Source organism: Polyodon spathula, chromosome 6 (assembly GCF_017654505.1).
Source record: "Polyodon spathula isolate WHYD16114869_AA chromosome 6, ASM1765450v1, whole genome shotgun sequence".
NCBI classification, from domain to species: Eukaryota; Metazoa; Chordata; class Actinopteri; order Acipenseriformes; family Polyodontidae; genus Polyodon; species Polyodon spathula.
In genome coordinates, this window is record NC_054539.1 from 60,847,336 (window position 1) to 60,873,057 (window position 25,722).

At 37.6% G+C, this 25,722-nt stretch overlaps 1 protein-coding gene across 2 annotated transcripts; it reads right to left on the reverse strand.

The window, feature by feature from the left end:
* Positions 1 to 355: 355 nt before the first annotated feature.
* LOC121317419 (sialomucin core protein 24-like) lies at positions 356 to 19,024 on the reverse strand. 2 transcript variants are annotated; one of them, XM_041253340.1, is made up of 6 exons: positions 18,819 to 19,024; positions 15,532 to 15,618; positions 3,602 to 3,688; positions 1,249 to 1,308; positions 1,056 to 1,124; positions 356 to 855 (listed from the first exon to the last, which is right to left on the reverse strand). In XM_041253340.1, exons 1-6 carry the CDS (start codon positions 18,889 to 18,891, stop codon positions 689 to 691), a joined length of 543 nt encoding a protein of 180 aa, XP_041109274.1. In that variant the 5' UTR covers positions 18,892 to 19,024; the 3' UTR covers positions 356 to 688. The 2 variants fall into 2 exon arrangements, with proteins under 2 accessions (XP_041109274.1, XP_041109273.1); XM_041253339.1 differs by having other exon boundaries at positions 357 to 855; positions 3,602 to 3,691; positions 18,819 to 19,023.
* Positions 19,025 to 25,722: the final 6,698 nt, after the last annotated feature.

The following is a 25,722-nucleotide window of genomic DNA, read 5'->3' on the forward strand; positions in this document are numbered from 1 at the left end:
TACTTTTGATTTTGCTTTTTTAGGGCATGTATAATCTCCCCGCCCCCTTTCAAGCTGCATTTGATTTTTTTTAAAGCAAACTCAAATGCAGTAGTATTTTGGTATTATGATTATTTGTTTTACAGTGGTAAGGAAGATACAGAATTGCTTTTTTGAGATCATAACAAATTGAAGCCAGACGCGTTTCATTTAGTGGTATTACAATTCATTTACGGATTTTTAAACATACAGTTAGGAAGGGGGGGGGGGGGGGGGGGGGGTCAAACTATTAAACAATACTGCTTCGTTATATATATATATATATATATATATATATATATATATATATATATATATATATTTATTTTTTTTTTTTTTAATCAGTCTGGTTTAAATAGTGTTCCTAAAAAAATCCGTAAAACCTTAAATAATATAAGATTAGGCATTCTACCACAAAGAAACCTTACTATAGAAAAACCTAAGATTGAACTCTCCTAACAGCCACATTATGTCATACATAACACAGCATGGGCTAGTTACCTGTGGCACTCCGGCTACACTGTGTGATCAACCGCAAGAACAACGCATTGAGCGCATACCGAAGAGGCTGTTTGAATTCTGTAGAAACACTGTTTGGAAGGACTGAGGGTGTGTGGTTGACATTCGGAAGCAGTGCACACAGAGACGGCCACCGCTGGATAAACAGGGCTTAGAGGGTGTGGTAGTTTCTATCCTTGGATTTGCAGAACTTGCAGAGGAAGAAGATGACCGCCTGCAGGCCCAGCACCAGCACGATGCCCCCAATAAAGCTGGCTGCATCAAAGGTGGACTTCTTATGGGGGGCTGTGGTGGGGATCACTGTTGAGTTGGTTTTGGCTGCGATAAGGAAAAAAACAACAAGTCAATCACAAAATGGCTACACCCCATAACAACATCATGCAGTTTCCTAAACCAACTGAATACACAATTCTGATTCAGTTGTAAAAGCATGTTTCTTGCCAAGAAACTCATTTTTTAGTATTTCTAAGTATTTTAAGATTGTGTGCCCTGTGGTTATGGATGAGAGCAGTACTTGCCTGTTGTAGGACTGGTGGTATTGTGTGGGGTGGTTAGAGCGGGAACAGTGGTGGTCGTCTTCAAAGGAGCTGTAAAACAAAAAGAACAAAAAAAACCTAGCACCATACATTTTAAAATATGCAACCTGTAAAACAGCACTGTGAGATATTTTTTAAAAGGGTCTGAACGGATGATCGAGGACTAGTTAATTACCTGTTGTCGCTACAGTAGTAGAGTTGGTCATGGTCTGTGGAGTAGCAGTGGTTGAATTGGCTGAAGAAAAAAATAAAATAAGATCTCAGCTAAGAAACACACATTGAAATTTATATATCTATATATATATAATATATATATATATACACACACACACACACACACACACACACACACACACACACACACACACACACAGTCTCTTGCAGAAGTATTCACCCCCTACCAATAATGTCACATTTTGTTGAATTAAAAATAATCTATGCAGTTTTTCAAACAAACTTTTTTTTATTCAAAGCTGTAGTGGTTAACCTGAACACTGTAATATGAGGAAGAGGTTAAATGTCAGCAAAACTTGCAAAGAAAATTTAATTTTGTACATTTACTGGTTGCACAAGTATTCAGCCCCTTAAGTCAGTACTTGGTAGAAGCAATTACTGCCAGGAGTCTTTTTGCATAGGTTTCTACTAGCTTTGCAGAGTAGGGTGGTGAAAATTGCTCCAGTTCTGATCAAGTTCTCAAGCTTGTTGGGGATCGTCGATGGACTGCTATCTTCAAGTCTCACCATAAATTTTCGATTGGATTCAAGTCAGGACTTTTACTGGGCCACTCAAGAACATCAATTCTCCTCTTGTTCAGCAAAGTGTGGCTTTGGCTTTCTGCTTCGGGTCATTGCCCTGCTGAAATGTGAATTTCCTCCCCAGTTTTAGAGTCTTGGCTGACTCAAACAGGTTTTTCTCAAGGATTCGCCTGTACTTTGCACTATCCATTCTCCCCTCTATCCTGACAAGCTTGTCAGTCCCTGCTGAAGAGAAGAATCCCCATAACATGATGCTGCCACCACCATGCTTGACAGTTGGAATGGTGGTGACTGGGTGATGTGCAGTGTTGGGCTTGTGCTAGACATAACGCTTGAAATTTAGACCAGAAAGTTCCATTTTTGTCTAGTCTGACCACATTTTTTTTTTCCACATGTCTGCAGTATCATCTACATGCTTTTTCTCAAACTCCATACATCCCTTATGATGAGCATTTTTGAGTAATGGCTTCTTTCTTGGCACCCGTCCATACAGGCCAGCTTTATGTAGGGACCGTCTTACTGTTGATGTGTGAACACTGACTCCCATCTCAGACACAGATCTCTCAAGGTCATTGTTGGCTTCAGAGTGACATCTCGAACCAGTTTCCTGCTTGCTCGCCTGCTCAGTTTGGGAGGGCAACCCGACCTGGGTAGTGTCTGGGTGGTATGATGCATCTTCACTGTGCTGTGAGGAATAATCAGCTCCTTTGAAATTTTCTTGTACCCTTCTCCTGCTCTGTGCCTCTCTACCACTTTATCCCTGACTTGTTTCAAAAGCTCCTTGGTCTTCATGGTTGCTTTGTTGGATCACTATGTGAGCTGCAGCTTGAAAGTCTTTATATACCTGAGGGAAATTATCTGCAAGTTAAACCACTTTGAGTACACACAGGCTGAAACCATTTCATTAATTGTGTGACCTTTCAAACGTATCATTTGTACCTGAGCTGATTTAGGACTGCAGTAGCAAAGGGGTTGAATACTTATGTATCTGAGATTAATCTGTTTTTCTCTGTAAATCTTACTTATCTATATTCTACATGCATCTTTTTAACTTTATCAGTCTGGAGTAGTTTGTGTAGATTCTACATGTAAAGTCTAATTTGAAAGCATCGTGGATAACGCTCAGGTGCAAACAAAATGTGAATACTTGTGCAAACCACTGTGTGTGTGTGTGTTATATATATATCTATATATATCTATATATATCTATATATCTATATATCTATATATATTGTAAACAAGCCTTGTGGCTCGGGTTCGTTTCGACCCAGACACAGAGTTGGAAGTTTTTGAAAGTGCTTACGCGCTAAGATTTTTAACAATGCAAAATAAACAAAACAGAAAACAAAAAACTAGCCTATACGAGCACTAACTACCACAGACAGGGACACACACTAATAAGCTGGACAGCTAAGCTGTTTTCCGGACGAAACAAAACACAACAGTTTCACACAAAACACTCAAAAAGCCTTTCACTACCTTTTCTGTTATGGCTGTGCACATGCGCACAGACGGGTTTCTACACACGCATCAGCAGCCCTGACTGACTGCACGCTTTAAACCCTGCACCTGGCACTAATTTACAATAACCAGGTGCGGGTGACAATTAACAAAAAAAAACAGTAATACACACGCACACTGTATCACACACATAATATGTTGTTATAACCCACAGCTGGAGCATTTTAAAGCACAAGGAAATTGCACCAACCACCAGAGAAAAACCATGATTTTAAAACTAAAGTAAAATCTTGCGTAATCTTGCGGACTTACCTGTACAAGAAGTTGCGTTGACAATTGTGCAATTTGTGCCAACGGTTTCAGTTCTATTCATACAGGAACCTGTGATTGTGGAGTTTACTGCTATAAAAAAAGAAAGTAATCCGGGTTACATGTCTGCACAGATTAAAGACAACAAAGAGATCATTAAAATGTACTTATTTATAAATTTAATGTATCAAGTGATTTAAAAAATATATACAGTGCTGTGAAGTGTATCCTAGTATGTCAGGTTCAGTAAGTTTGTTTCACAGGTATATACAAAATCAGTAATCTAAAGCCTAACATAAAAAACATAAAAAAAACCCCAAAAAACAAAACAAAAATAAATAAAAAACAAAGAGAAAAAGAGTTAAAAATGTAGCACTCCTTTTGGAGTTTGCACAAGCCCTGGATAGAAAGTCTCATTTGGAATCAACACCTTTTTTTCTTTTTAATGACAGCTTTCCTCTGAAATCTACAATCCGCAAAGAAAAAAAATTGAAAGCCTAATTTCTTCTTACATGCGTTCTACTCTTATGATCAGTGGAACAGTATCCCAACAGGACTATGGAAGAGGAGCATCCCTTTGGGTAGCATGGCTTCTTGCAAAAAAAAAAAACAATTCACTGAAAGGACCTTGTTAAGGCCTGTGCAATACAAAGGCTGCATCAAGTGCTCAGTAATGATGAGAAAACGAGAAATTCAACTATAGATCTGGTTAAACAGATTCCACTGCCTGACAATAGTGCAGTAAGACACGTGGAAGTGCATGGGGAGGACTATTTCAGTTCTTTCAATATGTTTGTGGTACCACGTATTTTAACATACCGATAGTAAAAAGTGCTACTGGAAGGATATGTTTTGCTTTTGCTGTAGTTTCAGATTGGAATGCATTGCCGATGGAACTTAGATCAGAGACTTCCCATCGTCAATTAAAAAAATGTGTTGCTCCACTATCTGAAGAAGCCCTGTGTTCGTGTATGATGATGTGTAGAGTTTTAAATGTGTATTCTGTATTTTTATGTGATTGTAATATACTGCTGTTAGACACCACTGTAATAAATTTTAAGTTTAAGATTCATGTTTTTTATTTTTTTATTTTTTTTTATTTTTTTAACTAAACACAGTAGCCAAAATGCGTTGCAGATAATGTCATGCACACATTCACGACAAAGCTAATTGAAGACTTTACTGCGCGTTTCAGTTTCTGCAAATGGACCTTGGACTGCAGAAGCAAAGCAGCTGCTTTCTACACTGGATAAGGGATCTCTCCAACTAGAAATGGTTGAGCTTCGCAATGCAGAGGTATTGAAAGCCAGGCTCAAGAAGTTAATCCCTGTGCATTCAGCATTATCCCTGAGACATGTTTAAAATCAACCAGAAAACTTGCCATTTTCTTGTTAACCATATCTGGCGCAACATATCTTTGTGAATCTGGCTTCTCTTGTGAATCTGTTGAATCTCATCAAAACTCAGCAACAAAATCGTATCACAGGTGACCACCTTCGCCAGTGCCTGTGTACTGCCACCACGTCCTTCTAACCGGACTTCAGAAGGCTTGCACTGGTCGCAGTTGCCATTTTTCTCATTAACCAGTGAGTTTTTCAAGCACATATGTAAAGCTACAAATTGAAACTCCATCAAACTGCAAATGGTATTCTAGATTGTGTGATATTTGCAAACAGATATTAAGAATTATATAAACCCCCCTGCAGCGTTTATTTTTTAAAACATAACACAAATAAAATGGGCTTAAATGTTTATTACAATATATTTCCTGATAGAGACTCAGTATTTATAGTGTTTTGCCTATTTTTCAGTGATAACACTAAACTGGTTATTTTCTAAAATTACTGTTTTCATAAAACTGTGTTTCTATTTATTATAATACTCAGAGTAAACATAACTTGGCTTTCTGGTCATCATCTGAAGTGGCCCAGTGTGGAAAATAATTGGGCACCACTGCCCTATACGTCCTATTAAAAATAAGGCCCTGTCCACACTGTGCCTTTAAACTAGGGGTGGGCACCAATATCGATATTTTGATATGATTTCGACATCGATAATAATTTCCATATTGCAGAGACATTTTTTATTGCTAATACTGCTAAAAATATCACACGCAGTATAAGCAACTTTAGTTTATATTAAGATACAAACCCTATACATACAACTCATTGTTAGTCTCATAGGCAAACACCACACATTAAGGTATTATTGTTTTTCTTTTTCCAAGAGCCCGATCAACAAAGGTATTTAAAACATTTAATAATAATTTTAACGAGCACGATATCGATATACAAATTTCATATCGTTGCCCACCCCTACTTTAAACTGTATTAGTTGCATTTAAACCAGCTTAAAAGTGCTAAAAACAGTCAGCGTCTACACTGCGCAGCATTTAATACCATACTCGACAACTGGATTCGAGACCACCTCGGGGGGTAGTCTCAGGTCCGGTTCTAAATTAGATCTCATCAGGTAGAGCGGCTTGTCAGAAGTGTGGACACTAATACCGAACTACATTTTTTGTGTATCCTCCAATATCCCAAAATGCTTTATGATATGTTTTCGCGTGTGGACATTATAAATACAGTACTCAGAACAGGCGCCTGAAGGAGTGAGAATGACTGTCAACACTGCTGTACCGTATACAGTTTCTGAAGCTTGTTGTAAAATGTTGGCTCATGGAGTGACATGATCAGATGCTGAAATCAAGGCACACTGATATCAGAAGCAATGAAATCAGTCAAGGAGAACTGCAGAGTTCAAAACAAAATGCACACATGATAAAATGTACCAAACAAAGTCACAGCATTCATGCAAAGAAGCGCTGTGTCTCCGTGGGCACGGGCTCCATATTTGCCGGGTTGTAAACATAAAATCCAGTGCATGGTGGGATAGTGTCATATTAAATCCCAGTCCACTGCGCTGCTAGGAACTGGAACCAGACTATTTTAATAGTGTGTGTATGCATTAAGCCCGACTAAACATGAAATGGTACTTTAGTGTGGACGCTTTGAGCTGGATTAATTAAAAAACGTTTTTGAGTATGGTTCTTGAGATCAACTATGTAGTCTGGACAGACTACATAGTTGATCCCCCCCCCCCCCCCCCCCAAACTGATCATTTGACTAGGTCGCTGAGCTGAGGACTTATCATTTTAACCTCGGGATGACTAAGTAAAATTGGCAAGCCTCCCTCTGAACTCGTGCATCTTGGCAGTGGCCGTTAAACTCAAACCAATCATTAGCCAAACACATTTAGTGCCCCAAATCCTCTTCTTTAATGACTAGCAAAGGACCAGCTTTCCATGAATAGTAAAATTGGCAGCCCTCTGAAGCAGTGCATTCTGGAAGCTTGTGCTGAGCCAGAAAAAAGCAAATCCTGCCAAACACAGCAGTGAGCCCCATTCTGAGCCTTTTTTATTGCAGTCTCTTCTTTATCAGAGGTTATACTGTAGGAATAGGAGTGTAGGTGTCGCTTCTGTAACAGCTCTCCAGCTCAAAAAAACAATCAGAACACATATTATTCATAACCTCATTTAACTGCAAATAAAACCAAGCAGAGCAGTCAATTCAGCACAAATTAGACTACAAATGAAACACTTCAACAAGTAAAGAAAACTCTAACAGCCAAGCTAAGGAAAGCAATACAACAGTCTGTGACGAAAACCAAATAACCAGGCAACTCTAAGCACACCAATTCAAGAGTTTACATATAGATTTAAAATCAGATAGGACTGTGAAACATTACCCTAATTAAGGCCAGCAATGAGGCCAACAAAATGTGAACTGTGTTCCTCAATTTAAATGTTTTCTGATAAATTAGTACAGTAGTATTCATTAAATTAAAAATAAATAAATATAAATAAATAAATAAATAAATAAATAAATAAATGCTTCCACAAAATGGTTTTTGGTGTTATTTTTATTTTATTTTAACACTGCTGCTTATATTTCAGTGTTAAAACGTGAGCTGTCCTAATTTACTGTTGCAGTATGTGCCGCAGTGCAAAATGATGACAAAAACCACACAGATCCACACATGTGTAGAGGGCATGTGACGCACTGCTGTTGTGGATACTGCTGAACCCTGCAAGACCAGGTGATGTGTTAACCGTTTATAAAAAATAAACACAAAAACTGAAATGTTCAAAAATGAGGTCTAGGTTTACAATGCAGATGAGGGTTTGTGAATTGCTATTAGAAGCAGCAGAGAGAAAATAAGACAAGTTGTGTGAGTTTCAGTAAGAATGGATGTGGCCCAGCCATTTCATGTTCAAAGTCTTTTTCAATTTACCTTTAGTTTGTCTGATTACTATAAACACATAACTTATTTACATTCCACAGCCCTTGGGGTATCTGACTCGGCCAAGGTTTACACTGGGGCATCTGAACAGAGCAGACTGAAGTATTGTTTAGTTTTATTGCACCTCGGTAAATCTGCTGTGCAAATGATGCTTTACCATCCTCTTACTGTCTGCCTTTCTTGCATCAGCTATACCTGAAACAATGTAGGAAATCTTTTTTTTTCTTTCTCTGAAAATACCCAAAACAGCAACCTCCTCACACACACACTCCAGTCCTGGATTACATGACCTGCAGCCCTGCATGCATTTCCACACCAGAAGCACTCAGTGCAATGACTAATAGTTTTTGTTTGTTTGTTTTTTTTTTTCATTTGCATGGTGTTAATAAGAAATGTGACTTATTTCAAATAAAAGTCAAGGAGTTTACTTTTTGTGTGAAAGTGGTCGTTTATGTGAAGTGGTAGAAATAAAAATTGTGCCCCCACCTCAGCCAAGCACTACACAGCACAACTTAGAAAAGAATCAGTTTACTAACCACAAGCTTCAAAAATTGGTTGGTAAAAACTAAATAATTCAAATGGTCTTGTCTACTTCTAAATAGATATAGCTGTAATGTTGAATATGCATAACAAGGTGTTCTGGTTACTGGTGATAAATACAAGTATGCATCAAGGTTAGATTAAAGTTTCTAACAATAGCACCAGAACAGATGGATCAGTGCCCACTCCTGTTCCCTGGTCATTTATGTTTCATCTGCGCTCTTGACGAGAACTGCAATTTCAAACAAACATGATTAAATGGCCTGCTCTGTTAATTTGCTGGAGAACAAGCAGGTGGCTGAGGGAGGATAAGTTGACCCAAAGAAAAGCACCACTCAGGTGGCCACAAATCAGGTAGCTGTTATTTCAGGCTCTGGTTTGCCTGCTATTTCAACATCACTCCCACTGTTGACCCTTTTCGTTTAGTTGCAGTCTGGAGACCTAGACACGATTATACTGTAAAAGCTTAAAGCAAAAACATGAAATTCAGAATGCGAGTTTATTAATTTGAGGGATTATCTGAGCAAACCCTGCCCTTTAAGAACTTTTACATGGCATTAAAGGCCTGCCCCATACGGTACTGTATGCACCATCATTGTGTCCCTCAACAGCATTAAGACATTATTATTAGTATTATTTTGAAGCTCAAAACATATTTGCGAACAACTAAAACAGTTTGTACATCAGCAGATACACTCCAGTATGCATGCTATACAGAAATAATTGTACATGCTGCAGTGGAATTTAGGCATGAACACAATCAGGAAGCCATGTTCTTAACACCTGCCTGTTTTTTTTTTTTTTTTTTTTTTTTTTTTTTAAATAACTTTTTAGACATTAGGGTCAAATAAAAAAAGGAACATCTGGGGGGGAAAAAAACAGTAGTTCAAGTTATTTATGTGAAAAAGGGCAGGTTACATTTATTCATTACATTTATTTTAGATCAATCCTATTGTGACCTACTGGAGTACTTCTAGGGGTCATAGGGGGTAAGTAGGATGAATCAGAAATGCACAAATAAACATGAAAGCAAAAGAAAATAATGATCTTGAATTCATATTTTTAACATTATTATATATTATCGTGAAACCACTGTGCTTAAATATTTCATTTTTGTTGAGCAACTCAAAGAGAACCTCAAATGGAGAAAAAAATCCCACAGATTCGATCACATCCGTACTTACCCCCATGTTCGCATGTGTGATTCTGACTGAGTGAATTTCCACTCTGAAACCTACTATTAGGTGGGTGAAACAGGCAGGCAATTCTGCCTACGGAGAGCGCTATGTGCTGCTCATAAACTTTGCTGTTTTCAACTTGTTGTATAACTGAACACTAATTATTATGAGTATTATTTAGTCTTTTTACAGACGCTTTTATCCAAAACGACTTTGAGACTTGGGGGTAAACCTCCTGGTGACCAGCCCCTTTCTTTAACCACTGCACCACCAAGCCTCCTAATCAAGGAAGCACAATCTTTCTACAGAAGAAATGCTACAGTAAACGTAAACAATAATCAGAATACTTTGACGTTTTTTATTTTCTTTATTAGGCGTGGCTGCATTTTAGTAACAGCAACAGCAGCTGGTTGAATTTGTTCTTGGTGTTTGGTGAAATTGATACACTTCTTACTTGCAAAAGAAAAACCAAGGAAGAAACACAACAGAAAGTGCAAAGTTACAGAACATTATACCGAATGCCTTTGGAAAAAGTTAGTTATTATAGTTTTATCTTGAGGTCAATGTTTTTTGTAAACATTTTAAATTGTACATTATGCAGAGATGGGAAGTAAATGGTAACTTGATAAACATTTTCACTGCACACTAGTTTGTATTATTCATACTATCTGAAAGAAAATACAAGTTTTTCTAGAGAATTAAATCTACTGTTTGGTATTCTGTCCTAACCCAGCAGTTTGTTAATCCCAAATTGTTGCAACAAATTATTTAAATAAAACGGGAGAAAAAAGGAAATGTGTTAATCAGATTATTCTCTCTTCTTATTGCAGCTGTTGTACCATTCAACATTGTAAAGGGATACAAGCTGAAACCTCCAGACAGAAAGGGTATAGCCTCAAAAAAAGGTTAAAAATCCCTGACTTAAACCATATTCATTATTTAACCTAGGCACAAATTGCTTGCTCCACGTCTGGTTTCCCCATTAGCGCCAATGTTTTATTTACATTTGTTTGGCAGGATACAGTGTTTTCTTTTTCAGGAAAAATAGACAGTACTACTCTCTGATGACAGGATTTTGTAACACATATAAATCATTAAATATGAATGCACAGCCAGTTTTCTGAAGATCTAGCAGTGCTACGGTACAATTCCATTATGCCTTGGCCTATGGCAGTCGAACATCACAGTAGGCCAACATAAAATGTAAAAATGTAATTCTAACAGCAAACCTCTCCATATTCAATATGTTATTTCCACCAGCCAATTTTCTTTGTTTCAAACATCAAGGACTGAAATAGAATTTCTACAAGTGGATCCAAGCTTTTAAAGGTTGAACTTAAATAGGCAATCCTGCCTACAAGAAATCAGAACCACCAACATTTTGTTGGACAGCAGTTACTTGCTTGCATGTCATACAGTATATCTCTTTACATGGATCGTACCCCGTAAACCTAAGCCAACCAGTGCATGCCCTGCTCTTCTGATGTCACAGGACAGAACAAAACAGCTGAAAGCTGCACTGTGGCGCAGGAATCAAATGTGTGGGCTCCTATTTCAATCCCAGCCAGTCAGAATCTTCAAATTTAATCATTTTACTGGTGGTGATAGCTGACAGAGCAACATCAAAAGGAGTCTTCCAAACAGAAGTGTTCTTGAAGGGGAATTTCTATATGGGGATCGATTGCAGCAAGGAACGAAGGTACTTTTACAAATCTCACTCTACCTTACGATAGGCATAGAGGCTCACAAGTTTTAGTGTTTGCTTAGCAGACTAATGACTAATCATCTAGCGAATATATTTCACGGTAGGAAGCAGAAGACGTTTGCGACACATTCAAATTAGGCTATGACGACATTAAATGTCACAGGGAAACCACTTTTACTTGGAAGAATCTGCATTAGTTGGTAAACTGTTTTTTCCTCAATGTGTCTTGCTATTTTTGTAGCAATTTTACTGAGCAAATTATAAACTTCCTCGATACACGCATGGAAAGAGAGCTTATGGCTGTTTTTTATTGCAAAGAAAATATAGTAGCAGGAATTACTTTTAAAAAATATGCATTGTCTATTTTATCTAAAATAAACAACATAAAGCATAGGCATGCACACCTTTTTTCCATGTATGGTATTTACCGGTCACAAAGTGCTGTATAGTAATAATAATGTCCCTTTCACGTACTGTATTAGTTCCTGTTACAAATCCTTATGAGTGTTTCACTCAGTACTGAAGGCTGTGTTTGTAGACTGCACAATGCCTAAACAGATGCTCATGATGTGAAATGTTCCAGTTACCAAGACAGCTTCAACCTATTTCTATAGAGCTAATCAAATCCATGATCCCAAGGCACATTTGAAAATAATGAAATAATGAAAATACATCTGAAAATAAATACACGTGTTCAACAGAACAGACTCAAGTAAAGGTTACCCCCTCACAAATAAAACAAATGCCCCTTTCCTGGAAAACATCAGTTTTATTTATATATTTTATATTCAAAAGGGATGGTAAATTTCCAAAAAAAAAAAAAAAAAAACACTTGCATTTTTACTTTATTTTACTGTTTACGGTAAAAGATTCAGAAGACCACATTAATAGTAAATGTCAGCATTAGCATCACTGGAGCTGTATATGGTTGTTGCAGACAGTAACAGCCCATTTAATGGCTTAAGGGAATTAGTAAAAAATACTGAAAAAACATGAAACAAAAACTTTTTTTTCTTCTCAAATTGCTGACAAAAGATAGAAAGATACTGGTCAGACAAGAGACTGGAATTCCTTTCCCCCCACTGGAAAGCTTCCAATAGCTTCCTAGTTTAATATAGTTTATTTTTTTCAGCAGTTACACTGTTCTTATTTCACATTTTCTACCTCTTCCTGCATGCCAATGAATTCCCTGCATATCAAAACATTCTGGGATGGGAACCAGAGGGAGTTCCAGAATCAGAACTTTCTGCCATACTCAGCTGCTGCTGACATCCCTTTTGCCTCATTTTCTACAAAGCTCTCGGTCGGAGTCAATCCGACCCGTCTAAGGATGAAATATTCATGGGGTTTGCGGACGTTAACCTAAAGGTCTTCTCTGGGGACTACACAACAGAGGTTGATATCCATTCTCTGTACAAGAGTGTGTCATTTATGTAATAGTCTAAGCTAGATAGAGAGAATGGAATTCATGTATTATTTTCCCTTCTAAAATTATAGCATGAAAAAAACCCCTTTATGTAAAATACACAAAATGTGAAACACAGCCTGTTTACTTTTTATAGAGCACTAGAGCAGCACAGATCAGTGACTTCAGTTACAGCATATGGCACACTGTGTGCAGTAAACTGTAAACTATATTTTGCAGCACTGAAAACATACCATAAATCACAGTTACTAGGATACAAAAAAATAATAATCAATTTTTTATTATTACTAGTATGCCTTCTGATGTGAAAAATCTTTTTTACATATTACTTTTCTTCTTCATTTAAATAAAGCCATTGTGAAGTGACTACAGCCAATTCAGAACTGTTTATTCATTTTATAATTTATGTCCAACATGTAATATTTTAAAAGTATTTTTTTATTAGCCCTACAGGTCTTGTTGCTTATCTTTTGTATTATTTATTTGACATTTATTCTGCGACAACACTATCACCTGGTTTCCCGAAGCCTGATCCACAGCTACGGTACCATAGTCAGTAAAATCAGCCATAAAAGTCTGTGGATAAAACGGTTCCTATGTTGCTGATCCTTGCTCTCGTGTTCTATGCTTCCCATTTACACAGGCTCTTAAGTCCAAAAATAATAAAAGGGGATATTAAACTGTTAACTACCTTTTAATGTATATGGCTGGTTTCACAGAGATTTATTAAATGAAGAACAGAAAATTAAAAGATGCACAGCATTAATGTTTTAATTCTAACAATAAAATATTAGTATAGCACCAGTCTTGGCAGTACAGAAAGCCTTTGGGGTACCTCTGCACTGTTAATTATTATTATTATTATTATTATTATTATTATTATTAGGTCATTCTGTCACAATACATTGAAACAGATAACACTGTAACACTCTGTCATTTTAAATACCCGACATGCTGTTGCATAGTGGCTTTAAATAAATGTAGTGACTTTGCAATTGGTCTCAATTGGTTTCAGTTGACAAACTAATATCTCAGAAGAACTACAAGCAATTATGACATGAACTGCATTCTGTACCCCCCCCCCCCCCCCCCCCCCCCACTAGACTCACTCCGCTACTGTAGACTACATCAACAATTCCCAAAAGTAAGGTTCATGTATTTGAACATCCTGATTGTTTGTGAAAAAAAAGAGACAATTTCATTATTCTTTTGTGATGAACAGACAAACACACCATTATTTGCCCTATGTCCCCATAGTGTACATGGTTCACTGGGTGTCAAACGTACTGATAGATACTTGATATACAACATATAAAATACTTGGTAAAACATTTACAGATAACTGATACAGAAGCACAAACATTTTACAGCTTTGTGCTATCCAGCTGCCATCATCTCTTTCCCCGCCCACAAAAAACAAACATGCGGGGGAGGGGGGGGGGATAAACCTGGCAGAAAAGCACAGCCCTATCTAAACCCTTAACAGCCTGGGTAATGCAATTCACATTGCTAACATTTTGGTTTGTGTTTTCTTGTACTGCAAGTCAAGTCTGTTGTTTTGAATAAAACAGCTTGATATCTGTAAAACTGCTACACTTTTGTTGGCTTATTTAATAACAGTCTAACACTATTTTCACACAGAAATGCAGCTACTGTGCCGTCTCTGAAACGTTCTAACGAGTGTGTAGAATTCCCTTTCACACAGCAGAAATTGCGCAGTCTGTGTCGGTGTAATAACGTCATAACCCTTTCACACAGCCAGAGATAGCAACTTTCAAACCTGTCAATCAACAGATTGTTCTCATGGCAACAGCAGACTGTTCTTGTGCAATCTGAAACACTGACAAGACCTAACACAAACATTAGTTTGACCCACGGCCTGCACTATTATCAGCGACGTGTATGCAACAGAAGCTGCTGATAGATTACATAAACGACTCATTAAACTTAGGCTAGGTAGTTGTTAGCTTAGTATGTTTTTATTCTATATGAATTAAATCATATTCATTGAAAAAGGCAAGAGAACCAGATCGTTATTTTTATTGTTTTGGTTTAATATAATACAGCAGGCTAATGTTCCTATTGAATTAGGCTACAGTATTTTTTTTTAATTAAAAAGTTGCCGATCTTTGTTGAAATGAATGTTCAGCTTTCATATTTTGTTGTGTACTGCTCATTTAATCAAACCCAGTAGTGTAAGAAGTTGCTTGTATTGCTCATGACGTTTTTAAAATCAAGTAAGCTTATTTGTGTATAAAAAACGACAGAGTTGCAGCCAGTGTCATCTTATTTAAAGGCACTCAAGCGCAAATCATAAAGTAATTTAAAATAGGCTGCAAACATGGCAGTGGACTGCCTCTCTTTAGCGCGCACACAAAAACCTACAGATTTAATACAGCTGTACAAATTAAGCACTGCAGGCACAGCCCTTACCTACCTATGCTATAGTGACCTGGCATGTTGACTTTGAAACCACACCCACCACAGCGCTTCAGTGGCGGTATAGTCTCAACACAGACCTATAAGTTGCTTCAGTGGTAGTTCTGAACCGTCATAACTCCTCTGTGTGTAAGAATGTCTAATGAATATGAAGATTGCTTTTTTGTAGTTTACTTAAACCTTGTGAATTGGGCCAACCAGTCACATAAAATGCATCAAGCACTTTAATTCTGAACAAGTTTGCTAGTCACACTGAGATTTTTTGCATATATGAAAACCTCTGTGAACCACTGGGTCTATATAATAGTCATAACATATTACTGCAGCCATTATTACTACTCACCTGTGCATGTCACCCACTGACAGGCAGTTTCATTCGCAACCAAGACTTCTGTGCAGTTTGAACAGTTTGTCCAATCTGAACAGCCACCTGAAAAGACATTCATTTTAAAGGAGACACATTTTAAGCTTTTAAAACTGTATCAGTCAATAGTGCTGATTTTAGGAAATTTGCATACTGTTATTTGTTTTTACAAAAATTAACAATAACACAAACAAAACACATGGAAGTATTCTTCTCAGAGAAATAATGTAATACGTTCAGCTTGGTGAAAAATGACATTTTACATTATCATTCTAATATCTTATTTAGATGTTCAAACTCAACCTAAGCGTCGACAAAATTAAATGTGCCTTTTTATTATGCGTGACGTCATTAAGAAATGATCATACATTGTTCTTCATTACCATAAAATACTACTTTGTTGAACGACATTTTGGAGTTTGTTATAAACCAGTGCTATGCTTTAAAAATACTTATAAAATGGGAATTTTAAATGCTCTATTCTGATTGGTCAAAACAGGTCACCTATGGGTGCTGATAGTACAGTGTACAACCATGGGTCGGCACTTTTCAAAAATTGGCAAATCACTGGTTGATATATCCATACGGCACTAGAATTTTGGAGGGGGAAAAAAAAAAAAAAAAACGGCAGGCATTTTATCACAAATAGAAATAACCAACCATGTTTATGTAAATGTTGACCTTTTGGGAAACCTAATTTTAGATGATATTTTGAATGAGGCTGAATTGGACATCATTGACTAATTCAAGTAGTGAAAAAATGCTAAAGTAGTCAAAACAATTCAAAATTTGCCAGTCTGATCGCTCTGCCTTTTCTCCCTGAACTCAGCTAGAACTACAGCGTTCCCTGTCCCATTCAGAAAATGCATAGTTTTAAAACAAAATATCTTAAAACTTTCAGCTTTTTAAAAAAACATGTGGGTTGCTCTTAAAATAGCCTTATGTGGTTAAATGGATGTTTTGCTGCCACAGGCCTTGGACTACTGTATGTTTGTACTCCAGTCACTTGCATCTCCTGCCCCACCTGCACAGATGTGCGATTTGTGATACAGAGTAAAAAAAAAAAAAAAAAAAAAAACATCTTGGCAATTCCTGTCATACCTTTCTCTCCACATAAATTATTCCAGGTGTCTTCTGCTTTGCCCTGATTTTTTAAAAAACATTTTTTTAATTGTTTAACACGGGCCCAGTATTTCTCCACATTGTCCTGCCATAAACCGGAAGGTCAGTTTGATAAGTGACCGGATGAAATAATGTCTTTCTTGTCACTGTGAAGTGGTAGCGCTAATCCGGTATGGGCTCCTGTCACTTCAGCGGGGGAAAAAAAAAAAAAAAAACACAGCACTGTCATCTGATAAAGGCAGACTCATTTGTGCTCGGTCAAGATGAAAATAGACAGTAATATTTTACTTTAAAATTTAATTAACAAACCAAGAACTGTAAGAAGTATAACGAATCAAATGGAGAAAAACTTTCAATGGCAATGTGCAATTCAACATCTATAAAATCGTTTATTTATTTATTTAGTTATTTATTAATGCATTAAAAAAATTAAAGTTACTGTATATGGAACTACTTTTTCTTTGTTCAGTTTAGGCGGAAGGATATGTAATAAAAACGACTTTTTTGTTAATTAGAAAAACGTTTTGTGTTTTGTTTTTTCTTCAATTTAGCTAGTTAACTGATTTTATAAGCGCAATAAGTCACTACAGGGTGTGTGATATACTCTAATACCACACCCTGGGAGGTTGCAACGCTCCCGTTGTGTGGTGACATTAGAGTGTATCACACACCCTGAAGTGCCTTATTGCTTACTTGCATTAGGCATTTTGTATAATTTACTTTAAGTATAAGAACGACAAAGAGCAGCACACAATCTCGTTCTAATAAACAGCATCGATTACTTACTGTCTGCTTTTTTCTCATTCATGATGTTATTTGGGACAGAGAATGTTCAACAACTGACACACAAAGCCCTTTTTTTAATTATTAAAAATCAAATCTGGAGGAAACACAGTAATCAAAATAAACCTGTACAATTCAGCTAGTGAGTTCATCTTGTGAAATAGGCGACTGTAACTGAATTAAACTGTAGTTTGAAGCACACAGTGAACAGTAAGGACTGAAGGGATGAAGAAACTAAACTCTGGATTTTAAATTGATTGAGGTGTTGTCTACATTTAACAATGCGTACTGTCACAGACCCGGTATGCCAATGTAAAAATCTGCCTCTTTCAGACCGTTTACCAGTGGTGAGAAAATTATGTTCACGACCGTGTACGACCCTTCAGTATTTATATTAGTTAACTTACAGCCAGGTACGCTGGCTGTTAATCTAAGTAGTAAAAGACACGTCTTAACATATCATTCAAGAGAGGAACCTTGTTAAATTGATGACTACATTTGTAAATATACCCAGATTCAAAAATGGATACAAACAAGGGGTGACCACGGAATTTGGGCCTAGAGGACAAAAGCCCAAACGATGTCACACGTCACTGAGCCTAACTATTTCTTTAGACAAGCGTTGTTTCAGCCCAGACTCAATACGACCCCTATCAATTTAGTTTCGACCACGCCACATGGCTGTTGAGTCAGCTGTTTATCCACCTGTATTTAAAAAATGTTAACACTCCCAAACAAAGCGCGTTGCTTTGGAATTTCAAATTAATCAGATTTATAATTAACTGGATGACTGGTCATTCATTGTGTTATCGTAAACAGCATAACGTCCATGTTTCTGTGAATATTATCTGAAGCAGCGATACCTGCGAGGCAACCTAAGAAGTTTCTAGAATATTCTCTTCCTCCTGAAGTTTTGTTATTTTGAACAACTGCTCTTAAGACACGACTGATTTAAACTGGGAATGTACACATTTTCAGCAGAATCGACCAGCTGTTTTCAAAACTGTCGTCGGTACATTGTCCCTTGTTATAAACTGCCTGGTGCGTATACTATAAATACGTGACACGTAGGGATCATTAATCGACTAAACATCGATGCAGAAGTACACAGGAATCAAACTGCTTTTTAAATAAAACTGCATTATTATTATTATTATTACATCATACAAGTTAATAACTGTAATGAAACATAACAATTATGTCGAGTCACTGCGTAACTTTTAAACCCAATTTCCTCACACCTAAAAAATAAAATGTCCTTATGTAGAAATACTGCGTGGGATCTGCGAAGATACTCTTGTATTATTCTTGCTCTGCTACACTTCCAAAATTTAAAAAAGAGTACACCGTTAAATATTTACCTAGTTTCTCGGCTGTTGTTGTACTTCCCAGCAGGGTAAGAGTTAATGCCACAAAGAGTAGTTTCCAATACATTTTTAGGTGATATGAACGAAGTTGATATAAAAACAAATGGACTATAATCCTGCAAAACTTAAACAACAGACTATTTCTGATTCTTGCTGAAGACTGGTTTTGTGTAGCTGTACCTTACTTCCTGCTATCCAGGTCATGTGGCACTTACTGACTCACTGCAGAGGGAGGAGGTGAGTTGTGCTTGATGATTGTATCTGCCCCTCTGCTTTGTTTTACCTCAGGCCTCATACGCCCATTTGAGCCTTTTCGTGTTTTGTATGTTAGGTGTGTTGGCGCAACACCGTTATGTAAAAATAACCTGTTGTCTATCTACCTATCTTTCTATCTTTCTATTGGCTTTCTGTATTTCATTGAAAACCCCCTTCCTATTGGGAGTAACATTGCCTGCTGCCATCACTCATCCCCTTGAGCACCCCATGGGACCAAATTCATCCACTCTAGAGTGCCCAGTAAAACCATTCCAACTGTGGGAGCACTGCTCTCTCACTATTCCAGATTCAAGTGATCCCCAAACTGCCCCCCCTCCCCCCCCAGGTAATTGAGCCAGACTAGACTTAGTCATCCCTTTACCCCAACCAGTAATATATAGTGCTCCCTGTTATAAACAGCATGTTAGATTAGACGCTGACTTAAGGCATTGTTATGTGATGCCAGCAGAACATTGATCAATACCTGATCTTATAAATGAAGAAAATGTGCCAAGGCCCCAGTCTTTTCAGAATTGGAAACATATCACTTTTAGTAGATTGTCGGATGTGAAACTGGGCTGGTTTGTGTGCATCTTGCTGATGCTTTTTCTTTGTTTTGTTTTTTTTTTATGAGGAAGGCACTCCAGGTGCTAATTGCTCAAGGGGGTATGAACTTATAGCTGATGGCTTTATATATGTCGCCTCAATACCCCATGGGTATTGGTTAATGTTGTGAGCACTATGACACCGTTGTGTGGTCTTACAGTCAGGTTACAGAATCAATGGAGTTTTAGTGTTATAATTCTGTCAAAAGCCTACTGCAGGGTGATCTATAAAAATATATCTATGCATATCTCAGGCAGACAATTGCACACTCCATGTGTATCAACAGGGTGTAAATTACAATACATACTGAGGAGAAACAGTCCCTGCCGGATTAGCCTCCCTAACCCACGGGTCTGCCACAGACAATGTAACGCTCCCTTCAGAGTCCCCAGCAAAGACCCGCTACTTCACACAGCCAGGACTCAAACCTGCGCTGTACGACTCGCCCTGCACCCCACACGGTCGTGCTTTTACCAGGTGAGCCACTTGGAGACCCACATGTTCAGTTTTAAAAGAAACTCAGTTTAAAGGGACATTGATAACTTGTAACCTGTTGAAATGTGTACATGATTGTGTTACTGCCATGTGTTTGATTCCTGGCAGTAGATGTATTATTTGCACTGTATTTCATTCAGTACTCCAGGTCATTAAAAGTGGTGAAAGGAAACAGGTTCAGTTCTACATTTCCTGTGACAATGTCAACAGACACCTCTGGGAAAAGCAATTCAAAATCTGAATATTCATTTACTCCTATATGAAATCTGAGTTGCACTGAATTATTGGGGGTTTCCATTCTCAGTGCATTCTGCTTACAGATATCATATAGTTGCATTTTCATTTTCATCTTTATATATAAAAGTGTGGGATGGCATTTTGGCTGTAGGTGTATAATACACAGTATACATGAAATTCTGGCTGTGGGGGTGTATTATGAATGCTGTAATCAATTAATATTGCTTATCTATGGGAAGTTTAGAAAAAAACTATGAGAAACTTATTCAATTCAATTAAAGGTTTTGACAAAAAAATCTCTCACATTAATGTCATTGAATTTATGAAGCTTCTTTTAGTTTAAAGAAAAAAATAAGCATCCCTCCCCCTTTTGAAATTGACCCACTTGATTATCACTGATCCAGTTCTGTTACTTTAATTGGAAGCAATTGACATGATTTATAAATATTTGTACTACAATAGTCAATTATGGCAACATAAACATGATTTTTGAAGTAAAATACCTTCCTCTTCTAGTTACTGTATATGCCGTGAAAAACATGACAAGTGGTGAATGTCAATTTTTAAATGTTACTGTACATGTGATAATATACATTCTTTTTCAAGGCACATATATGCCACAGCCACAGTCCATCACTTTTCATTCCTTTTTTGTTGTAGGTGGGCAGCTTCCAGTTTCTTCAGAACCTCTGTGCCCTCGATTAACTGCCTATGAAAAAGAATAGCTTGGGGTACAGAATGCATGCAGTAGGTATTGCAAGTTGTTATTTTCCATGGCAGATCACAAAGTGTACCTATTTGCACAGCAGTATACAAAAGTGCCTCAGATCAGTAAGCCACAAAAAGTTTATTTTCAGTGACCTTGCATGCTGGGGCTTGTACTTTGTCCTACTGTATTTACATCAAATATAAATATTGAAAATTACATCAATGTGAATTGTACCACTTTTATGTGTTTATATATTGTACAAGGGACTAAAACATGCCTGTATTTAATAATAATCTTTATTTTTATATAGCACCTTTCATAGTGGACAAGATACGAGATTAGGGTGTGTGAACTATGCATCAGCTGCAGAGTCATTTACAACATCATCTCTCAAAGATGGAGCACAAGGAGGTTAAGTGACTTGCTCAGGGTCACACAGTGAGTCAGTGGCTGAGCTGGGATTTAAACTGGGGACCTGCTGGTTACAAGCCAGTTTCTTTAACCACTGGACCACATAGTCTCCTGCTTCAACATTAACTGTGTAGATATGTAAATGAAATATGCACTTATTATGATGTTATTTCTATACCTTTGCATATGAACTCCAGGATTTGAATGTGGCATGGCTTAGTAATGTCCTGATTTTTCTTGCATTATTGTGTTACGTGCACACAAACAACTCAGGATAAGATTCTAGTATACACACCCAAAAGCTACATGATTTGTGTCCACCCAGGGCGCAGGCTTAAGTGTAATATAAAATTGAGATCCGTTTGTGTGTCTTCCTTTATTGGCCATCCCCAGTATCCCTTTTTTGTTGTGGGGAACTGCAAAGCTTTCATCAAGAAACACTTACAAATCAGAAAAAAAGCTCTTTATTTGTGGCTTCTGAGAATATTCAAATATTGTTTAAAACAAATAGGCGAAGATGAGGAGACATGCCATCTAGTGGTGAGAAATAGGTACTGCAAGCAGGTTAAATCTCAGTCTAGTTAAATGTTGACGTCATTACTACTGCACAGTAGCCTGAAATATTTTTTTCTCATAAGCATGTCCAGGACGACCTTTTTTTTTCTTTTTTTTTTGTATCTGAATTGCAAATAAGTTGCTCTTCTTTTAAAAGGTGTTTAAAGATTTATAATATAGTAGATTTCATGTACTACAGCAACAGAATGGTGTATTACTGTATTTTATTTACTCCTCAAAAACAGAGAGAGAAAAATTCTGCTTATAAAGTAGAAAGTAGAAGCAGACAACCACAACTGATATCCTGAGCTGTTGGGCAACCTATCTGTCACTAATATACATCTGCTGAACTGTGACTTGTGGTACCAACGTTTAACCAAAAAGGTTCAGAAATAAAGCCAGATTAACACATTAAAAAAAAAAAAAAAAAAAATTTTAAACCTGAAAATCAGAACCCCTTACTATTTATCATCAACATGTGATACTTATTTATAGTTATTTATTTGAGTAATAGGGTCATGCACATTTACAGCTCGTTTACCTTCAAATGTTGGCCCGTAAATTGATTCTCCACCCAGTCCTTTTCCACCTGAGATGTCTATAAATGCAAAAGATGAATCGTACATTTAAGAAATTGATATTTTGATGTAATTTAATTTTACTTATCGGAAAAGTAGTACTGTAGTTAAATGTTGCTAAATTTCGAGAGAACAATATTATCATGACCCCTAGACCTTATGAATGAGCTTGTGATAAAAAATAAATAAATAAATAAAAATCTAATTCCAGCAAAAAATGGAAATGGCTTCAGGTAGAGCGCAGTACATGGTTTAATTGTTAAATAAATAAAGAGATGTTACAATCCTCTTCCAGATTGAATTAACGTCAAGGGTCTTGAAAACTCAGTTTATAGACCTCCAGAGCAGGGCATTTTGGCTAATCCTCTATAGTGTGTTTGTGTGTACATCATATTTCTGCCATTTACCAAGACTGACAGAGGGCTAGGTGGTGCAATGCATTAATGTACAGTCCTTTAACTCAGCAACACAAAACTACTAAACAATCTACTGGAAGCCTTTATGTTACCCTACCTCCACCCTGAATCCAGCTGTTAGGTAAACACAATGAAATATCGACCTGCTTCTCCTGCGCACAGTTCATGAAAATTGACACTTGTCTTTGAGCAGAGCTCTAAAAAAAGCTGAAGAAATACTTTATGTGTCAACTGCTTGCTGTGCATGCCATCAGGCCATGCAAAACTCTTTCCAGGCTTTACCTCAAATAATAACCTCCATATGGCATTTTCTCTGAAAGAGATATCCCTGTATACAAATGTGTGCTACAAACAACAAAGAGCAGATAAAATATTGATTAGATCAAAAGTTTGATGGAATTCTAATGGGTTAAGAATAAGGCCATGTTCACTCTGGCAAGAAAACAGTCACTTCCTTTCCTGTCATCATAAATGTGTGGAGTGTAAAGCTATAAAAATATAATCTCCACACCCATGGATTAAGTACGTTTTCTTCCATTGTAAGGAGTTCCATTTATTCTTAAAAATAATTAATCTTCTTCAGGTAAAGTCAATCAAAAAGAGTTTATTCAGGAATCAAACATACAAACAGGAACAAAACAAATCAAACACGATACATCTGTGTTTTCACACACAGATCTCAGTTGATGGTGTTCTGAGCTGGCATCAGGGTAGATGTTATTTACTTCTGAGCCGAGCTGAGCTTTCATGGCATCAGAGATGTTGGCTTTTTTCTGAGCTTGCATGGCACAGAGATGTTACTTTCTGAGCTGGCATGGCACAGAGATGTTAGTTTCTGAGCTGACCCCGGAAATGACTTTGAATAGCACAGATATACAGCTAGCTTATGTAATTTCCTTGACCACATTTGGTCTTATTTCCCTAGCATGATGCATGGTGTGAGACAAAGCACATTAAAAGGTAATGTTTGCATTTCTTCACTTTACCAATGTCAGCAGAAACCCAGATAACAAGAAGTTACATTTAAGAACAATGCTATGAGTTTTGCTCAATTCTCATAGGCTGCAAAGCGCTTTACCCACGCATCACAAGGTCGAACGATAAGGCTGATGATTGCAGGGTTTAAATGTGTTGATTTAGAGGTTACATTAAACAGGGGAAAATCAGTTTCTATGATTTCTCACTTCTTTCACCATTTAAATGGGAAGCATAAGTAACGGTAGTATAACGGAAAAGAACAGATGGCAGATGAAACAAGAAGGGCTTGTGCGATTTAACTGGAAAAAACTAGTATATACTGCCACATACAAGGTGTGTGGTTATCAGAAAAAACCTACGTCTTCCAATTGTATAGTGCGTTATTATGCGTTCTGAGACACTTACCTAAGTTATAGTATATCACTTAACAAAAGTAAATGGTTTTAGAACCAGTATTAATTGGTTTGATTATGGTTTTTATATAGGCTCAAAACAGCTTATTAAGCAGAACCAAAGGTTTTATCATCCCTCCAAGCTCACAGCTGCACTCTGAGTTATGAGAAGCCAGTCACTCCCTACAAGGTCAGGGCAATACAGGCAAGGGTTTCAAAATCCTTACATAATCCCCCCTTTGAACCCTGGCCACAACCACAAACGCCAAGGGTTCAAACAAGCTTACCTGGGCAGCGTGACGGGCCTGTCTTTGGTTGTCAGGTCTGTTTTTACCAAATCTTACCCATCCTGGGCACCGTCACCTACATTCTACCCAGTCTACCAAAAGTAATTACCTTCTTAGACAGCCAATATTCTTACCCTTCTGTTTAATCTGACACTTCTGGTAACAGAATATAATGAAAGTGGCCATCAGTGTGAGAATGGGGATAAAAGGAGGAAGTCAGTGGAAAAAAGAAGGGTGATTTGGCATGGTGAAACATGTTCCCTTTCAAATCGAAGATGGCCACCAAACACTGTTTATGGGATATACACCTGCCTATAGGTAGGTGTCACTGAGCTCTTACTATCAAAGCTACCGATAGGCCCCCTCCCCTCGATGACCTCCTTGGTCCCGCCTACTGAGGGAATAAAACTGTCATGCAGAGAAGGATCAACCTCTCTTTGCTTCTCAAGTTGGTACGGTAAGACCTTCTGTGTTTCATTGAACCCTTTTTATTACTTTAAAAGCGCTGCGTCGAGCTGGCTGTTAGTTCCCTTGCACTGGATTGCTGCTTTCATGGAATCAGTAGCTCCTAAATCGTAGCCCTTTTTTCTCTTTCTATACTGTACAACTTCAGCACCTGCTCGCCTGCATTGCAGGATGCTTTGTCTTTACTGTCTGTCGTCTGTGAGTAGACTGCCTGTGCAGTATTGATTTTTAAAGGAGTGAGTGTGTGTCTCCCGCAGAACACGCCACTTCAGCCCTACAAGGCTCCTGCAGCATCTGCGTGGCTTTTCAGCTCTGAGTGTTTGCCAGTCGCCTGGAGAGAGTTGCACGGGGGCGTGCTTCCTTGTGCGCAGGTGTCTGTCTCCACCCGCAGCCGCTTCCTGTCGCCTACGGCGAAACGGGTGAAGAAGTCTCGGCAGGCGCGGGACATTATGGACATGAAAGCCCAGATTGCTGGTATTATGGAGATTCTGGAAAGGCAGCAGGCCCCGGGGGC

What these genes read in the sequence shown, in the direction of transcription:
- LOC121317419 (XM_041253339.1), bottom strand. Translation starts at nt 18,891, where the DNA reads ATGTATTGGAAACTACTCTTTGTGGCATTAACTCTTACCCTGCTGGGA. An exon ending in AACAACAGCCGAGAAACTAG is followed by an intron (nt 15,619 to 18,818) that starts GTAAATATTTAA and finishes ATGTCTTTTCAG; the next exon opens with GTGGCTGTTCAGATTGGACA. An exon ending in TCAGTGGGTGACATGCACAG is followed by an intron (nt 3,692 to 15,531) that starts GTGAGTAGTAAT and finishes CTTTTTTTATAG; the next exon opens with CAGTAAACTCCACAATCACA.